The 13,720-nt window shown below is 37.4% G+C and overlaps 1 protein-coding gene across 1 annotated transcript; it reads right to left on the reverse strand.

The window, feature by feature from the left end:
- Positions 1-6,596: 6,596 nt before the first annotated feature.
- On the reverse strand, positions 6,597-13,611 carry LOC306768932 (transmembrane protein 80-like; the record flags this gene model as incomplete). Its single annotated transcript, XM_079257411.1, has 7 exons — positions 6,597-6,704; positions 7,724-7,925; positions 9,617-9,709; positions 9,798-9,895; positions 10,005-10,021; positions 13,337-13,406; positions 13,607-13,611. The coding sequence occupies 7 exons, from the start codon at positions 13,609-13,611 to the stop codon at positions 6,692-6,694; spliced, it is 498 nt and encodes a 165-aa protein (XP_079113537.1). The 3' UTR covers positions 6,597-6,691.
- Positions 13,612-13,720: the final 109 nt, after the last annotated feature.

Below are 13,720 nucleotides of genomic sequence, written 5' to 3' on the forward strand. Positions count from 1 at the left end.
CCACCTGAATGAAGAAAGGAGAAGAATCAGAGACAGAAAATGTGTGTTGGAGGAGGAAAAGCCTTTTCTCAAGATGTCTTTTATTTGTTATTTTAAAGGAGTTTGGATAATTGATGCATGTACTTCTTGATTTTCTCTCATTTGACTTTGATAAGCACCAGTGTGTGCAAGTTTAAGTCCTTGGCAAATTTTCTTTCCTTTCAACTTAAAAACTTTCCAAATTCAGCCAGCAACAAATACACAACTGTATTAAAACAACTTTGTTAAGTATGGATAACCGATGCAGAAAAATTCTGGAATTCACCAAGTCTCTTTTATCACTGCCCCAAAGTGAAAAAATTCCAGCAAAATTTGCCATATTTGCCATAGTTATCTAATCGTAACTGTGGAGAACAAGTGGCTACTTAGAACAATGAGCCAGTGATACTGATGTTATTGAACCTGTTCAACAACTTTTCAGCTGCAGGTCTTTTAAATTCATTGCAACAGGGGTAAAACACAACAGTGATTTTTAGTCATGTCAACTCATGACTGAGTTGCTTTGGTCACTGTGACACTGTTGGAAACCTTTAAGGAATGGTGTTAGTTTCATTTTTAACAGTTTTTCATTTGCAACTAATAAGACAAACCCACAGTGTAAAGCTTTCCACTAAATGCTGGCACAAAAGGCACCCATATTTATTCCTATTGCTAATGCAGTCATAAGTATTTTGTAATTGTACATTAGTATACAGTATATGACAATATAACAACTGTGCATCATCTGCTCAGTATTATAACTGTTTATCAATAGAAAATGATAAAATCTGTTTCTTTGGAATCTTAATAATTGAAGAAAAAACACAGTTTTATATCAGATAGTAATCAAAGTAATTAAATGTTCACACTTAATAACACTGCTTCATCCTCTTAAGTGTATTAACGTGCTTCTTACATTGAAGCAGCCTTGTTCAGCAAAGCAGTTGCTGCTTTCCAACCTTGTTTCCCTCAGGCGCTACATCACCTTATATTTACTTATCTGTAATGATGTGAGGGTTATCAACAATTTGTCAGCTTATTGTATTCACGGTGTCAAAATTTCACAGATCTATAGTGAATGTTTGACAGAAAATAAAGAAGCTGTAGAGGCTTTGTGAAAGTTTGCAAAAGAGGATGCTAAGCTGAAGCGTTTCTATGTCACAGTCTGTCCCTCTACTATGCAGAGCCAGGTGTCGGGCCTGCTCTGTGGGCAGTAATGGGACCGGTCCAGGACAAAAGCAGACAGCAGGCTGATATGTGCTCTGAAATTAGATCCTCTCTGTTGATGACAATATATGCATACCTGAAACTACTTATTTAGTTGGGGTTTTTTCACACCCAGACACACTAACTTTCTGATAATAAGCGTGGCCTCCAAGAAGACAAAGCCATGTGTAACGGAGCACTGTATCTAAATCTGAGACATTAAAGGGAACAGAATATGCAAGAACAAAACCCTCCCACACCTTTCCCTCTGTGACTTGAGACTGACTTGTCTGTCAAGGCATGCGCTGACAAGTTATGCAATATATGTGAGGTCCACAGTTCTCACTGTGACTGCACACACCCTAATATCCCCCAAATGAGAATATTCGACACAACACATTGGTGTTTTTTTTTTTTAATTTGTTTTACAGCTATTTTATCATTGCATTTAATGCTGATGAGTGTTTATCTGTTAATGGTTAGAATTAGCTGCAAATAATGCTGGATAACAATCACCTTATGTAACGTTTAGACTCAAAGGAGCCACGTAAAACTGTAAAGTACTGACTCAGTTTGTATTATTAATTGGTGGTTAAAGGTGAGGATCTTGTTTCAACAGCAAACATTTGAAGTTTTCAGCAACACTACAAACTGCTGGAAACCAACCTTATGTCCCTTCATGACAATGTGTGTGCTTCATGCAACTGGTATAAATTATTCCTGTTTTGGCTTGACACACCCTTCGGCTCACATTATACTTCTTTCATACTCAACAACACATACTGACAAGATATATTGTGTGTGATAGTTACAGATGCATTCACACATGCTTAGCTCACTGCAGATCATAAAAATAACCAGCTTAAACAGATAATCTTTTCAAATCCTCTGAAACAAAGAAAGGGCAAATCACAACAGCTCTTACAGATTGAAGCACTGTAATGCTGACTACCAAGACAAAGTGTATTTACTTAAAGTCAAATCTGCACAAACGATAGTCTTCCTTTTTCTGCTCTTATCTCTCCGGTCATCTCCCCTCCATGCTATTGTTCACAGCTCAGACCGACTGCCAGGTTAGAGGAGGTAGATGAGGACAGGCTGGGTGTCATGTGTTGTTAACCTCACAGCACGAGGCCCTCTGCACACCTCCATTCAGCTCACTGCAGGGTGCTTATTGCTGAATAATGACGACTCCTTTTTTCTGAGGTAATTACACACTATGAGAACAGTCGCTCACACAAAAAAGAAGCAGAGGTTGCTTGTATTCAATTCTACCTGAATTAGTGACACTCGATTTCAGATTGATCCTAATTAGTTTAGATGCTTGCAGCAATCATAATGTAAAATGTGAAATCAGTCATCTGTTGCTGAAGTCATGTGTAGCTGTCAAACTGTCATGTTAAACACCCACAAGAAAAAGTCAAATCCTAAAACAGCTATTCATCTTTCTATCAGACATGTCTGATCTTTGATGTATTGCAAACACAACTTTGGAATCTGTCATCTTTTTAAAAGCCCAACCTTACACTAATGGATTCAAGGTGGATTGTATAAACACAGGCAATTAAAGCAAACATGAGCAATACAATAGGTAGACACACACACACTTTGTAGATTATAGGAAGGAAAAGGCTTCAGACTAACAATATATTTCGCATCAACTTAAAGCAACATAAGGTTGAAACATAATTCCCACTCCAATAGTTAGCTTAAAGGTGGAGTATGTAAGATTTTCAATATTTTCAAAATAAATTAACTAAAAGAATAACTACAATCATAAATAGATAGTTTTTTTTTAAAACATGTAGGTTCAATCTGTCCATAATTTGATGCGTTATTAAATTACAAGTTTAATTAATGACAAAGATCCTTCCTAAATGTTTGCCTACCAGTAAAAAAAGTGCTTTTTGTCATTTGTCATTAATTAAACTTGTAATTTAATAATGCATCAAATATGGACAGACTGGAACCTACATGTTCAAAAAACTATCTAATTATGATTGTAGTTATTTTATTAGTTAATTTATTTTTAAAATATTGAAAATCTTACATACTCCACCTTTAATGAAAAAAAAAAGATTATTGGTAGCTTTTACACAATATTCCCAAATTGCCAGTCATGGATCAGTGCTGATTGACTTACAGTATAGTGATAAAATAATCTCTATATTTAGAAAATGTGCTTATTTAGCCGCCTCTGCATGAACACTTGGCATACTACTGAACTAGAAAATACTGGCAGTGATAACTGGTCGAATATCTGTAAAAGTATCTGATGTTGGTCTTACATGAGCAATCTAGACTTTAACCTGTGCACTCTGATTAATCACTTAGTAAGAGATAACACATATCTGATTTTATGCTTTTCAAGCCATGAAGCCATTGGACTGGATCACTTTCCACAGCAGTGAAACCATATGCTCATGTTGTGGTGAAAGCCCACTATGATCCACACAGTAGCAGTCACTCTTTCTCATTTGGCTGGTAATGTGTAGCTTGTTTAGAGGTTACTCACACACACACACACACACACACACACTAAAACCAAATGACACTACATTCCTCGGACCACAGAGCTAAATATTGTAAACAAAGATGAGTGTGATGTGACAAGATGCTGTAGCAAAGCAAAAGACTGTGAGAACCTCAAACAATCTCTGCATCATACAGTTTTGATAAGTTTTGATCATTAAGATACCAATCAAATTTCTTTGGAAAACTTTTTTTTTTTACTTTTAAAAGATACCCAGTTTGTCCTGATAATCTTTTAATATTTTTCAGGCTTTATGTGGGTAAACTATGATGTATATGTGAACAGCCCTCATTGTCATGCTGCATTTTCTGTAACTACAAAGTCATTACCAATTATTGACATTGTTTATAGCTCAAACTATTAGTGTACAACAGAAAACTTGTCAGAAAGCTAGATATGCTGAGACCTTTTTCTGAATTGATTACATAGGCTACAGCATGATTCATGGTGCATCTGTTTCTACAATCAGATGCAGGTTACTTAATTATCTTTTTCTCCCCTTTGTGCAAACACAGATTGTCTCAACAAACAAATGTTGAGTCTAAAAGGTTCAGCACACAAAGTTATTAATAGTGTGTACAAATACTGTGACCATAACCTTTTTTAACCACATATACACTGCAGTGCCTGCTTTCTTTCTATCTAAACTACCCCATTTTCAGATTAGAGAGCCTAAATATGACTCATGTGTCATCCAACTCTGATGGATGTGAAATGCAAACTGATCAATATCTATTTTGCACATATTTACAAGGTAAGCTAATCACTTTATATGATCATATCAAGATAAACTTTAGTTTACCTGCGCATAATAGTTAAAAAAATAATAATTTAGAGAAGCACTGGGAACTTTTCATACTGATCTCTAGAAAGCTCCACACCTTATCCCCGGGTGGACGTGAAACCCAAGTTTTTCTTCACTCTGTAGCCACGTGATATACCCATTTATCTAACTTAAATAAAAGCAACTAAACTGCAAGTGTGATGGCTTACAAATCAACGCACAATCAGTGTCTTTTTTTCTCTGCCTGGAAACTTAGAGGCGTTTTCCGGACTGGATGCTCAGATGAAAAAACGTGTGTGAGACGATGCCTGAAACCTCAGCCTGCCATCTCTACCTGTCTGCAGTCTGTAAGAAGGAATAACTTCCTGGTCAAAATTCTCGGTGACCTTTGGTTGAGTAGAAGACATGTCCGAGACAGCAAACCACACACCTACCGTGCGTTGTCACTTCGCAGAAATCCAACAACTGAGGCGACGCTGGCGCAGGTGATGGTGACTGACTGTACAGGTAACTCAACCTGACAGAGGGGGAGGAGCTACCCTTCACTTCTTCAAGGGTCGTTGATTGTAAACTTTTCTCTAAATTTATAACAGTGTCTTAGAACATATAGAGATCACGTGACTCACTAATACCTCACTAAATCGTTGTTGCTTTTGTGGGTGGACGTGAGTTGAGGTTGGCACCATCCTGTTCCTTGCCCTCTAAGGTTCATTTCAGGGATTGCTTTTTATTGGATTAAGACGTTGCCTTCTTTATTTTTGCAGAAAATGTAGACAATTTATAAAGACGCATCAGTCTGAATATTTGTCTGAGAGAACTTATTCCTAAATCGTTCTGCATTATCTCCTGATCTTTTGATCAAAAGAAGGGAATCACTGCTTTAAACAACGTCAGGGCCACATATGATCAGCTCTGGATGAAATTCTCAACTTTTTTTTTTTTTTTTCAAAAAACAAAAATGTTGGGAAGCTGGCACCCTCAGCTTCCTCTTTGTGCAGCAAAACAGAGACTGGTCAGAACCAGTTGGATTCCTCAGACTGACTGACTGAAAGAGGAGCAACAGTGTGGAACACTGCCCAGGTTTCAGTGTTACTGCCTGGTAAGAATGACCACTCTTAGTTTGATTGTAGCTCCTGCAAAGAATGTCTGTAACCTAAAGCAGCTCTTACTTTAGGCAGAACACATACAGAAATAGAATCACCAGATTTGCAACAAAAAATGATGTGGGACAGAATTAAAAGGGCATAAATGGAAATGTTCATACACTGTGGCTGACCCACAGTCAGTGTTTGTGCTTGGCTATTGCTCAAGCACGGTCCTTCTGAAATGTGATTTGTTTTCAACATGGTTACTTTGGGAACCTTGTCAGTGGGTTTGATCATTAACTTAAGCTATCAGTACTGAGAAATCACCTGTTTGAGAAAAGTGGAGTCAGAAATGACCAGAAGACCAAAACAAAACCAAATTAAAAAACTGCTCGGCCTGCAGGTCAGTACCAACATTACATATCAAGTAAACACTAATGGATCTAAGATACTTGAATGAATTTCTGTTTTGTTAATAAATTACTTGTTTTGTGGTGTGGAAGTGCCAAATGGGGCTATAATGAGATTTTTTTTTTTATGGACAAAAATGTGACTATTCACTGGTTTTAAGTTAAAGCATTTTAACTCAAACAAACATGACACCTCATTATTTTCAAATGTGTATAAGCAAAACAAATACAGAAAAAAAAAGTTCCTGTTGTTTTGCTGTTGTTTTCAGTAAAACAAATCTGCCATCTACTGGACAAAAATGGTAAAAACAAAACAAAACAAAACAAAAAAAACTACCATAATAAAAAAAATATTCATATATTTTATTTGGATTTTATCTTTATTATATAAAAATCACAATGGATAAAAAATATTTGTTATTGTACACTTAACCACAGTCTCAGATTAATTTAGCCATGATGCAGTCATAATGAGAATCTCTACACTTAATCATATTTCTGTAACGACAACAACATAAAAGTTCATTCAACATTATTTTTATAATAAACAATAAAAGACACCAGTTGATAGGCAGACCTCTTGTACAGTTGCAGCAAAGTGTAGACCAGCTGTGACTTTAGATGCAGCATACAAAACAATGAAGATGACACTTCATCATGTATAAACACTGAAAGACACAAAGAAAATCACATAAAAATCCATTATTGCATTACAATATAACAAAAACAAAACGATTAAACAAACAAGCCAACATTCAGACATGCAAACAGCTTGACTGTCAGCTCATACATAATCCACTGTGATTTATATTTGGATCGCCTCTTCAGTAACAACAGAAGAAGAGTCAGGATAATTGTCTTGGAATCCATCTTGGAAAGAAAATTTGAGGATGTGACGACATTCTACAAGGTCTACAGTATCAGTCGAATGAATGCAATCCGTATCAATAATTTAGACAAGTCCTAAAGGGAACCAGGCCTCATTTACTTCATGAACAATAGCATGAACAAAAGAAAGCTAACAGCTGTCAGGGCATTCAAAACAAACATACAAGATGCGAACTGCATCAACATATCTTGTCAATCAAAATAAATGGAGCATAAACTGTGGGTCAGTTTCCTCATGTAATAAAGAAGTGTTTTGTCTATGTTTGACTTTAATGTTTCAGCCTGTCAATCATTTATGCTTATATGCATCCTATAGAAATAAAAGTATGACCTTGCACAGTGAAAAAAAAACCTTGATCTGTCAGGATTTTTAGGTTTAAATTGTAAAAAGCTGTGCTGTTTTTTTGGCATAGTGTGGGCAGGAAATAACATCTTGGTTCCATCTTTAAGAAGAAACAAAACAGATAAATAACTGCTGGATGATGAAAAATGCACCACAAACTATGTGTGTCTTACTGATGGGAACATTGGCGCTCATAATGTGTTAAATACAAAGATGTTCACTGCAGCAACTTTAAGATACGCTATTGGAGCTGAAGTCTGGGCTTCCCTGCTTAGGCTGCTGCCCTCGCGACCCGACCCCGGATAAGCGGCATGAAGATGAAGACAAAGGTGTTCAAATACTCAGTCATCTCTGTGTTTCCTCATTTTTATTACAGTAACCTACTAAGTGCCAACTTTCAGTCATTGAGATTTTATATGAAATATTTACTCTAAAATATATGGAAAGGTTACCAACCTGGCAAATCGGGCCAGTGTGCTAAAAGAAAGCACTGCATCTAAGCCATAGACAGTCAGTAATATACTGCTGATGATTACGTCTGCTCGCATTACGTAGGTCTGCCACACCAAGAAGTAAACCGTCAACAAAGCAGTTGTTGCTGTTATGATGAGGTGACCCAGAATATAACCTTCACTCTCCGTCAGGTTGCCCTTCACACCTGCAAACGTGAGCAGATGGTAGCTTCATTTAAACAGCTGAAAAAGTTATTTTAAAGATATTACGCAGTTTTTAATACATTTTTAAGAGAAAAATATATTTCTAACATTTCTAATATGTGATCCCAATATTTACGAAACAAAAGAAAAAAAAAAAAGGAACATTTTCCCCCAATGTAAGAGACAAAATTGCTACATATGTTGTACAGAAAATGCTTGTATTTTACTGGTGTCCTGACTCGACTCTGAATTCTGCTGCTTGTATTTTAACCATGTTCGTGTGCCTATGCACCTTGTTTTATGTTTGTACTTAGTGACACACCGAGAAATGGCGGCCGCTGGTTTTCTCATGCCGCTGGATAACCATGTTCGTGTGCCTATGCAGCTTGTTTTATGTTTATACTTAGTGACACACTGGGAAGAGTGAGCTGCTGGCTTTCTCATGCCGCTGAATTTCAGGTTTTTCACCGGCATGGGAAAGGAGCATGTTTTTCGAAACCGGCGTGGGAAGGGAGCGGCTGTTGCCTGAGAAGCTCTCTTTTCTCCCACGAACCGAGTTTAAAAAGGAGAAGTTTTCTCCCCCCAGCAGAGTCAGCTGCGGGTTATGTACGGACGCCCAGCCGAGTTGGAGCTGCTCTGACCTCGGACTGTCAGCTCTCCAGTCCAAGTGTCATCGGTAAGAGACTGCACTATTGTAACTGCATGCTTAAGCTCAACTCTGAACTGATGTATTTTGCTATGCGTGCGGGGAGCTCTGTGGGGAATAATAACAATAAAAGATACATTTATTCTAGCATCGTAGCAGTGTGTGTGTGTGTGTTTTCTGTGTGCCGACCTCCAGCGAACCTAAACCTTTCCACAAAACATATGTCAACAACTTCTCAGAGTGAAACCACAGAGTTTGGTGATTTCATCGTTGACACTTTATGATATCAGTAAAACATTTAGAAAATCTGGAAAAATGTCTTCATACAAGTGGCATGGTGGCCTAAATCCAATATTTATTGGTCGTATCTATGGGTTGGGTGGTCTTTCTGTGTGGAGTTTGCATGTTCTCTCGTGTATGCGTGGGTTCTCCCCGGGTACTCTGGCTTCCTCCCACTGTCCAAAAACATGTATGTTAGGTTAACTGGTTTATCTAAATTGCCCATAGGAGTAAGTGTGAGTGTGAGTGGTTGTTTGTCTGTTTGTGTCAGCCCTGCGATGGACTGGCAACCTATCCAGGGTGTACCCTGCCTCTCGCCCAAAGGCTGCTGGGATAGGCTCCAGCTCCCCCGCGACCTTTCCTCAGATTAAGCAGTTTCGAAAAATGACTGAGTGAATCTATGAGTTTTCTGGCAATAATGAATAAAATGAACAGAAGTTTGGGGTGAAAATCACAAGATGGACTTAAAAATTCTTCTGGAAACTGTCATCAGTGAAAATAGTCATCACTGCATCCATCTATGCAATAACTCTGCAGTGTTAAAATTAAAACACAGAAGATCCAGAAATGCTTTTAGTAGGCCTGAGGTCATGTAAATGGGATTTGGTCATATGAAAAACTGTGCTGTGGCCTACAAGGAAAAAGAAGTAGATGATGGAAAAGAAGAAAGCGTTTACTTTCATATCACATTCAAGATGCAATTAAGCTAATATCCTGAAAGCAAGTTTGAGGTCCATCATTATGCAGCACGTGTCTGTGTTTTCTTACCACAGAAGACATGGGGAAACTCCAGAGCAGCCAGGAGGAACAGTAGACCAACATCACAGACCAGAGCATCTGCAGGATATGACAGCTCCAGGCCTGACAACGGCAGGCACATTTACAGCCAACATTTACACCAAACACTTGGGATAAAACTTCTGAAAGGATCAAACATGGCATCACTCACTCTTTTTGACAATTAGGCCAAGAGTGAACAGGAAATAGAAGAGGAAGTAAACACCGGTGAGGTGGAGAAGCAGCTGCAGAGTAACAGATGACAGCTGGCTGCAGAGTTAAGCATCAGAACAATCGTCACACAGTTTTGTTAAAACTTAAGTTTTATAGCTTCTGCATAAAAATAAAAAAGTTTACTAGAATGAGATGAAAAGGATACCACACCCGCGGACCTTCCTGTAGACAAACAGCAACAAATAAATACACCACACTTAACCAGAACAATTATATATATGTCTTTAAAGTTTATGTAGTGCAAATAATCGATAATGGCTTTGAAAATTTTATTTGCATCTCTATAACCATAGCAACGCGTTCACCTACCTGGTCCGGGGATCGCCATTTTGATCTTGTTACTGAACATTTAAACGTGAACGTCTCCACCTGCTGGTTGGAAGATTAACCACATCCTAAAATGGTGTTCAGTTATGCTTACTGGTGCATTACTGGTTTTCTGACCTTGACACTGACTCTTTTCTGATGACATAGCCGCTCAAACACAGATGTGGGCCAAATCTTCCTTTTAATAAACATACATGCTCTGATTTTAGTCATTGGATTTTCTAAGCATTAAAGTTGCTTTAAAATTTCAGCAAACTTTTTTTTCTGTCACACACAAAAATACTATCAGGCATATATTTTGAGTTAGAAGCTCAAATTGGAAAAATAATCCCAGGCTTCCTGTAATGAAGAACTTTTAAAAACCAAAATAATCTGTGGATCCAAGCAATGATCCAGATCACCCACAGTTCCAATTCCACCCTTGATTCCCTTTCTGAGATTTTGTAATAATTTTATCAAAATCCATCTATAAACTGTTTGACTTATGTTGTAGCTGACAGACCGACAGACCGACAAACAAATCAGAACTGCCAAATACATGACCTCACCCTTGGTACAGTCGATTAACAAAATGTAAATCCATTATATTGCAAAATAAAAGAAAACAGTCCATTTAAACAGACTTCAGCCCAACTCAGGCCTGTACAGTGTTTCACTGCCTTTCTGACCCACAGCTTCATTTGTTTCCTGCTGCTGAGGGCTACAAAAAAGCTTTGATTAGCCAAGTTATTGTTACCTGTCCAGCACTAATTATTAGACAAAGTGTTCAACTAAGTAAGCTGGCAAGCACAGAGAAGGATATCACTAAAAAGCCAGATGTATTACATTCTCTAAAAGCTAATGAAGACAAAAGTAAACTTAAATAGAGCGTAAATATGTCTTCGACCGATTTGACAAGAGAATCCCCTTTACTGAACTCCAACCTTTAAAATAGCCAAAATCTAGACTATAGAAGATCTGTTTATTTAAGGAAAGTGTTCATATGATTTGATTAGTGCCGTTTACATCCACACAGCGTGCATGTCTCACTTATACATGCGTATATAGAAATACAGAATAGCAAAATGAACTGCTTTAACACAGCCAGCTGTTTCATTGTCCTCTGCAGCATCTATCTGTTTCTCTTTCTTGCTTGTCCTCTGAAACAATCTGCATAGTGTGGCTGAAAGAACGGAGGCGTTGTTTGGGTTGAATGGAGGAAAAGCAGAGGAGGTGGAGGGGTGGAGAGCGAGATGCTCCAGCTGTGGGGAAACAAGACAACACAACAGCATCTCACATGTGGGTGAAGGGTGGGGGGGGGTGGACATCCAGGCCGCAGGGGCTGCACACAGTGGCATTGTTTTAAAGGGGGGGTTGATGCAGCTGATAAGGTTGAGAGAAATGGATGATTCCCTCAAACCCTCCCTTTGGGAAGCCTGGACACATAGCACTTCTTTTGCCCTATGGGGCTCTAAGTTATAGGAATTCGAAATGTCACATTTATCTGTTTGTCACAGTTTCGTAAATGTTTTTATTAAATCATTCATGGGGGAGTTATATCTGGAAAGTTTGAATATAATTGACTTTGAAATCTAAACTTATAACTGGGGCTGATTAATAATTAGAAAGTTTTACTTTTTATTTAGGGAATTTACCAGCTAACATAAAGAAACAGGACAGATACGTTATATAAATTTTATTAGTCAGTTTAAAAAAAGCAATAACCAGAAAATGGTTCAGTAAAGAGCCTCCATCTATTTTAAAATGGGAAGAGATCATAGAGAAGATCTATGTGATGAAGAATCTGATCTACTCTCTGAGAAATGCAAGTAAGTTTGGGAGATATCTGGAACCCTGTCCAGCCTATATGAATTCAAAGTAGTGTGAGTGCTTATATCCCGGCCATGCAGATACAATTTGAGAAGTGAAATCTTCCTTCTGCTCCTGCCAAGAACCGTGCTAAATACAATGTACAAATTAGTGTCTCAATGGCTCAGCTTTTGATTTGTAACTGAAGAAAATTCATGACTTAATGTATACCAAACCTGGACTAACCCTGTCTGCTATTGTTGCTGTTATGTTTGTTTTACGCCTGTTCCATGTAAAAAAAAAATATATTAAAACAATAAAAATATTTTTTTCAAAAACGTTTGCCAGTTATTCCCTTTTTCAGTGTTGTGCTGATTTAATTATTTAAGAGTTGCCGTAAATAGTTTTTAATCCTAAAATTTGAATTGTATAGTTGTTTCAAAGAACATTTGAAGTTTTCCAAGAAAATGGTAGAAGAAAATGGGATCAAAGATCTGCAGACATAAAGACTCGCTATGTATTGTCATTTTGATGAATGAAACAGGCTGCAGTGTGGAGATGTGCAAAAGGCTCCAGCTCCCGCTCAAAGGTACAGAGCATTTTGACAGAAAGAGCCATAAAACAACCACAAAAGATGAAGATATAACTTTTGCTTTCTTTATAAAAAAAAAAAAAAACTCCTGTTTTTCATTTTGAAGACTTTTATTGTGCATTGTTCTAAGTTTCATTATGATCATACAGTGTATTGTGACCAGGTTTGATTCTTTTCTTTTTGTTTGTTTGTTTCATTTTCTGTAGGCATAACTAAATTGTTGTAATAATTGTAATTGTCATTATTATTATTGTCGATGTTATTAACAACAACAATGATAATAATAGTAATAATACATAGATTTTTATACTTTGCATGTGTTTTGTGTCAAAATGTGTTCATTTTTCGCTGCTGGTATAAGGATTGCTTTCATTCTGCAGTCATACTGTCTCTCCTGCTCTTTTCTGTTTCTATTGGAATTTATGTCTGATATTCTCTTTACACTCCTGCATCTCATTGTGTTTGTTATTTTCTCTTTCTGGAATTATTATTTCTGTAATAAGAAACCCCCCTCCCCTTGCTTTGTTGAATAGGGGGATAAACTGGCCAGTATCTTAGACTTTGATCAGTCAAAAGTCCAGTATATATTCTGTAATGGCTCATAAAATAAACACAACAGTAAGTAACACATGCACAAATGTCAAAATTTGGTGACATTTTATATTTGCTTGAGTAACACAAATGCACATTGCAAACATGCTAATGACAGATTATTTTAGAAGGTTAAAGGTGCTGCTAAATGATAAATCTCCATGTGCATTGCGTCCCACGAGGAACTTGAGCACATCCTTCACCTGCCTCTGCTCCTCTCCTCCGACTCTGCAGCTCCACACAGCATGTCTGGGAGGGAGAGGCAACACAGGGACATAATCCACTGGACGGACTCCCGAAATCGACCTATTCAATGCAGTTTTTTCGTTTGATTTAACCATTTCACCTGCCAGAAAACACGTTTTAATAAACAAAACTTAGTTTAAAGTTTGTTTCATGTTTGTGGGGTTTGAATTGAATCCGAAGCTGATTGGACATTTTGCTTATACCGCATTCTTATATGGACTTTTGTTAACATTAGTTTGAAAAAGAGAATTTGGTATTAAATTTGCAGCTTTAACCTACAGAGGAGTTTGTGGAGATACTTTAATTCGGAAGGTCAA

This window comes from Telmatherina bonti (genome assembly GCF_933228915.1).
Source record: "Telmatherina bonti genome assembly, chromosome: 2".
Lineage (NCBI taxonomy): Eukaryota > Metazoa > Chordata > Actinopteri > Atheriniformes > Telmatherinidae > Telmatherina > Telmatherina bonti.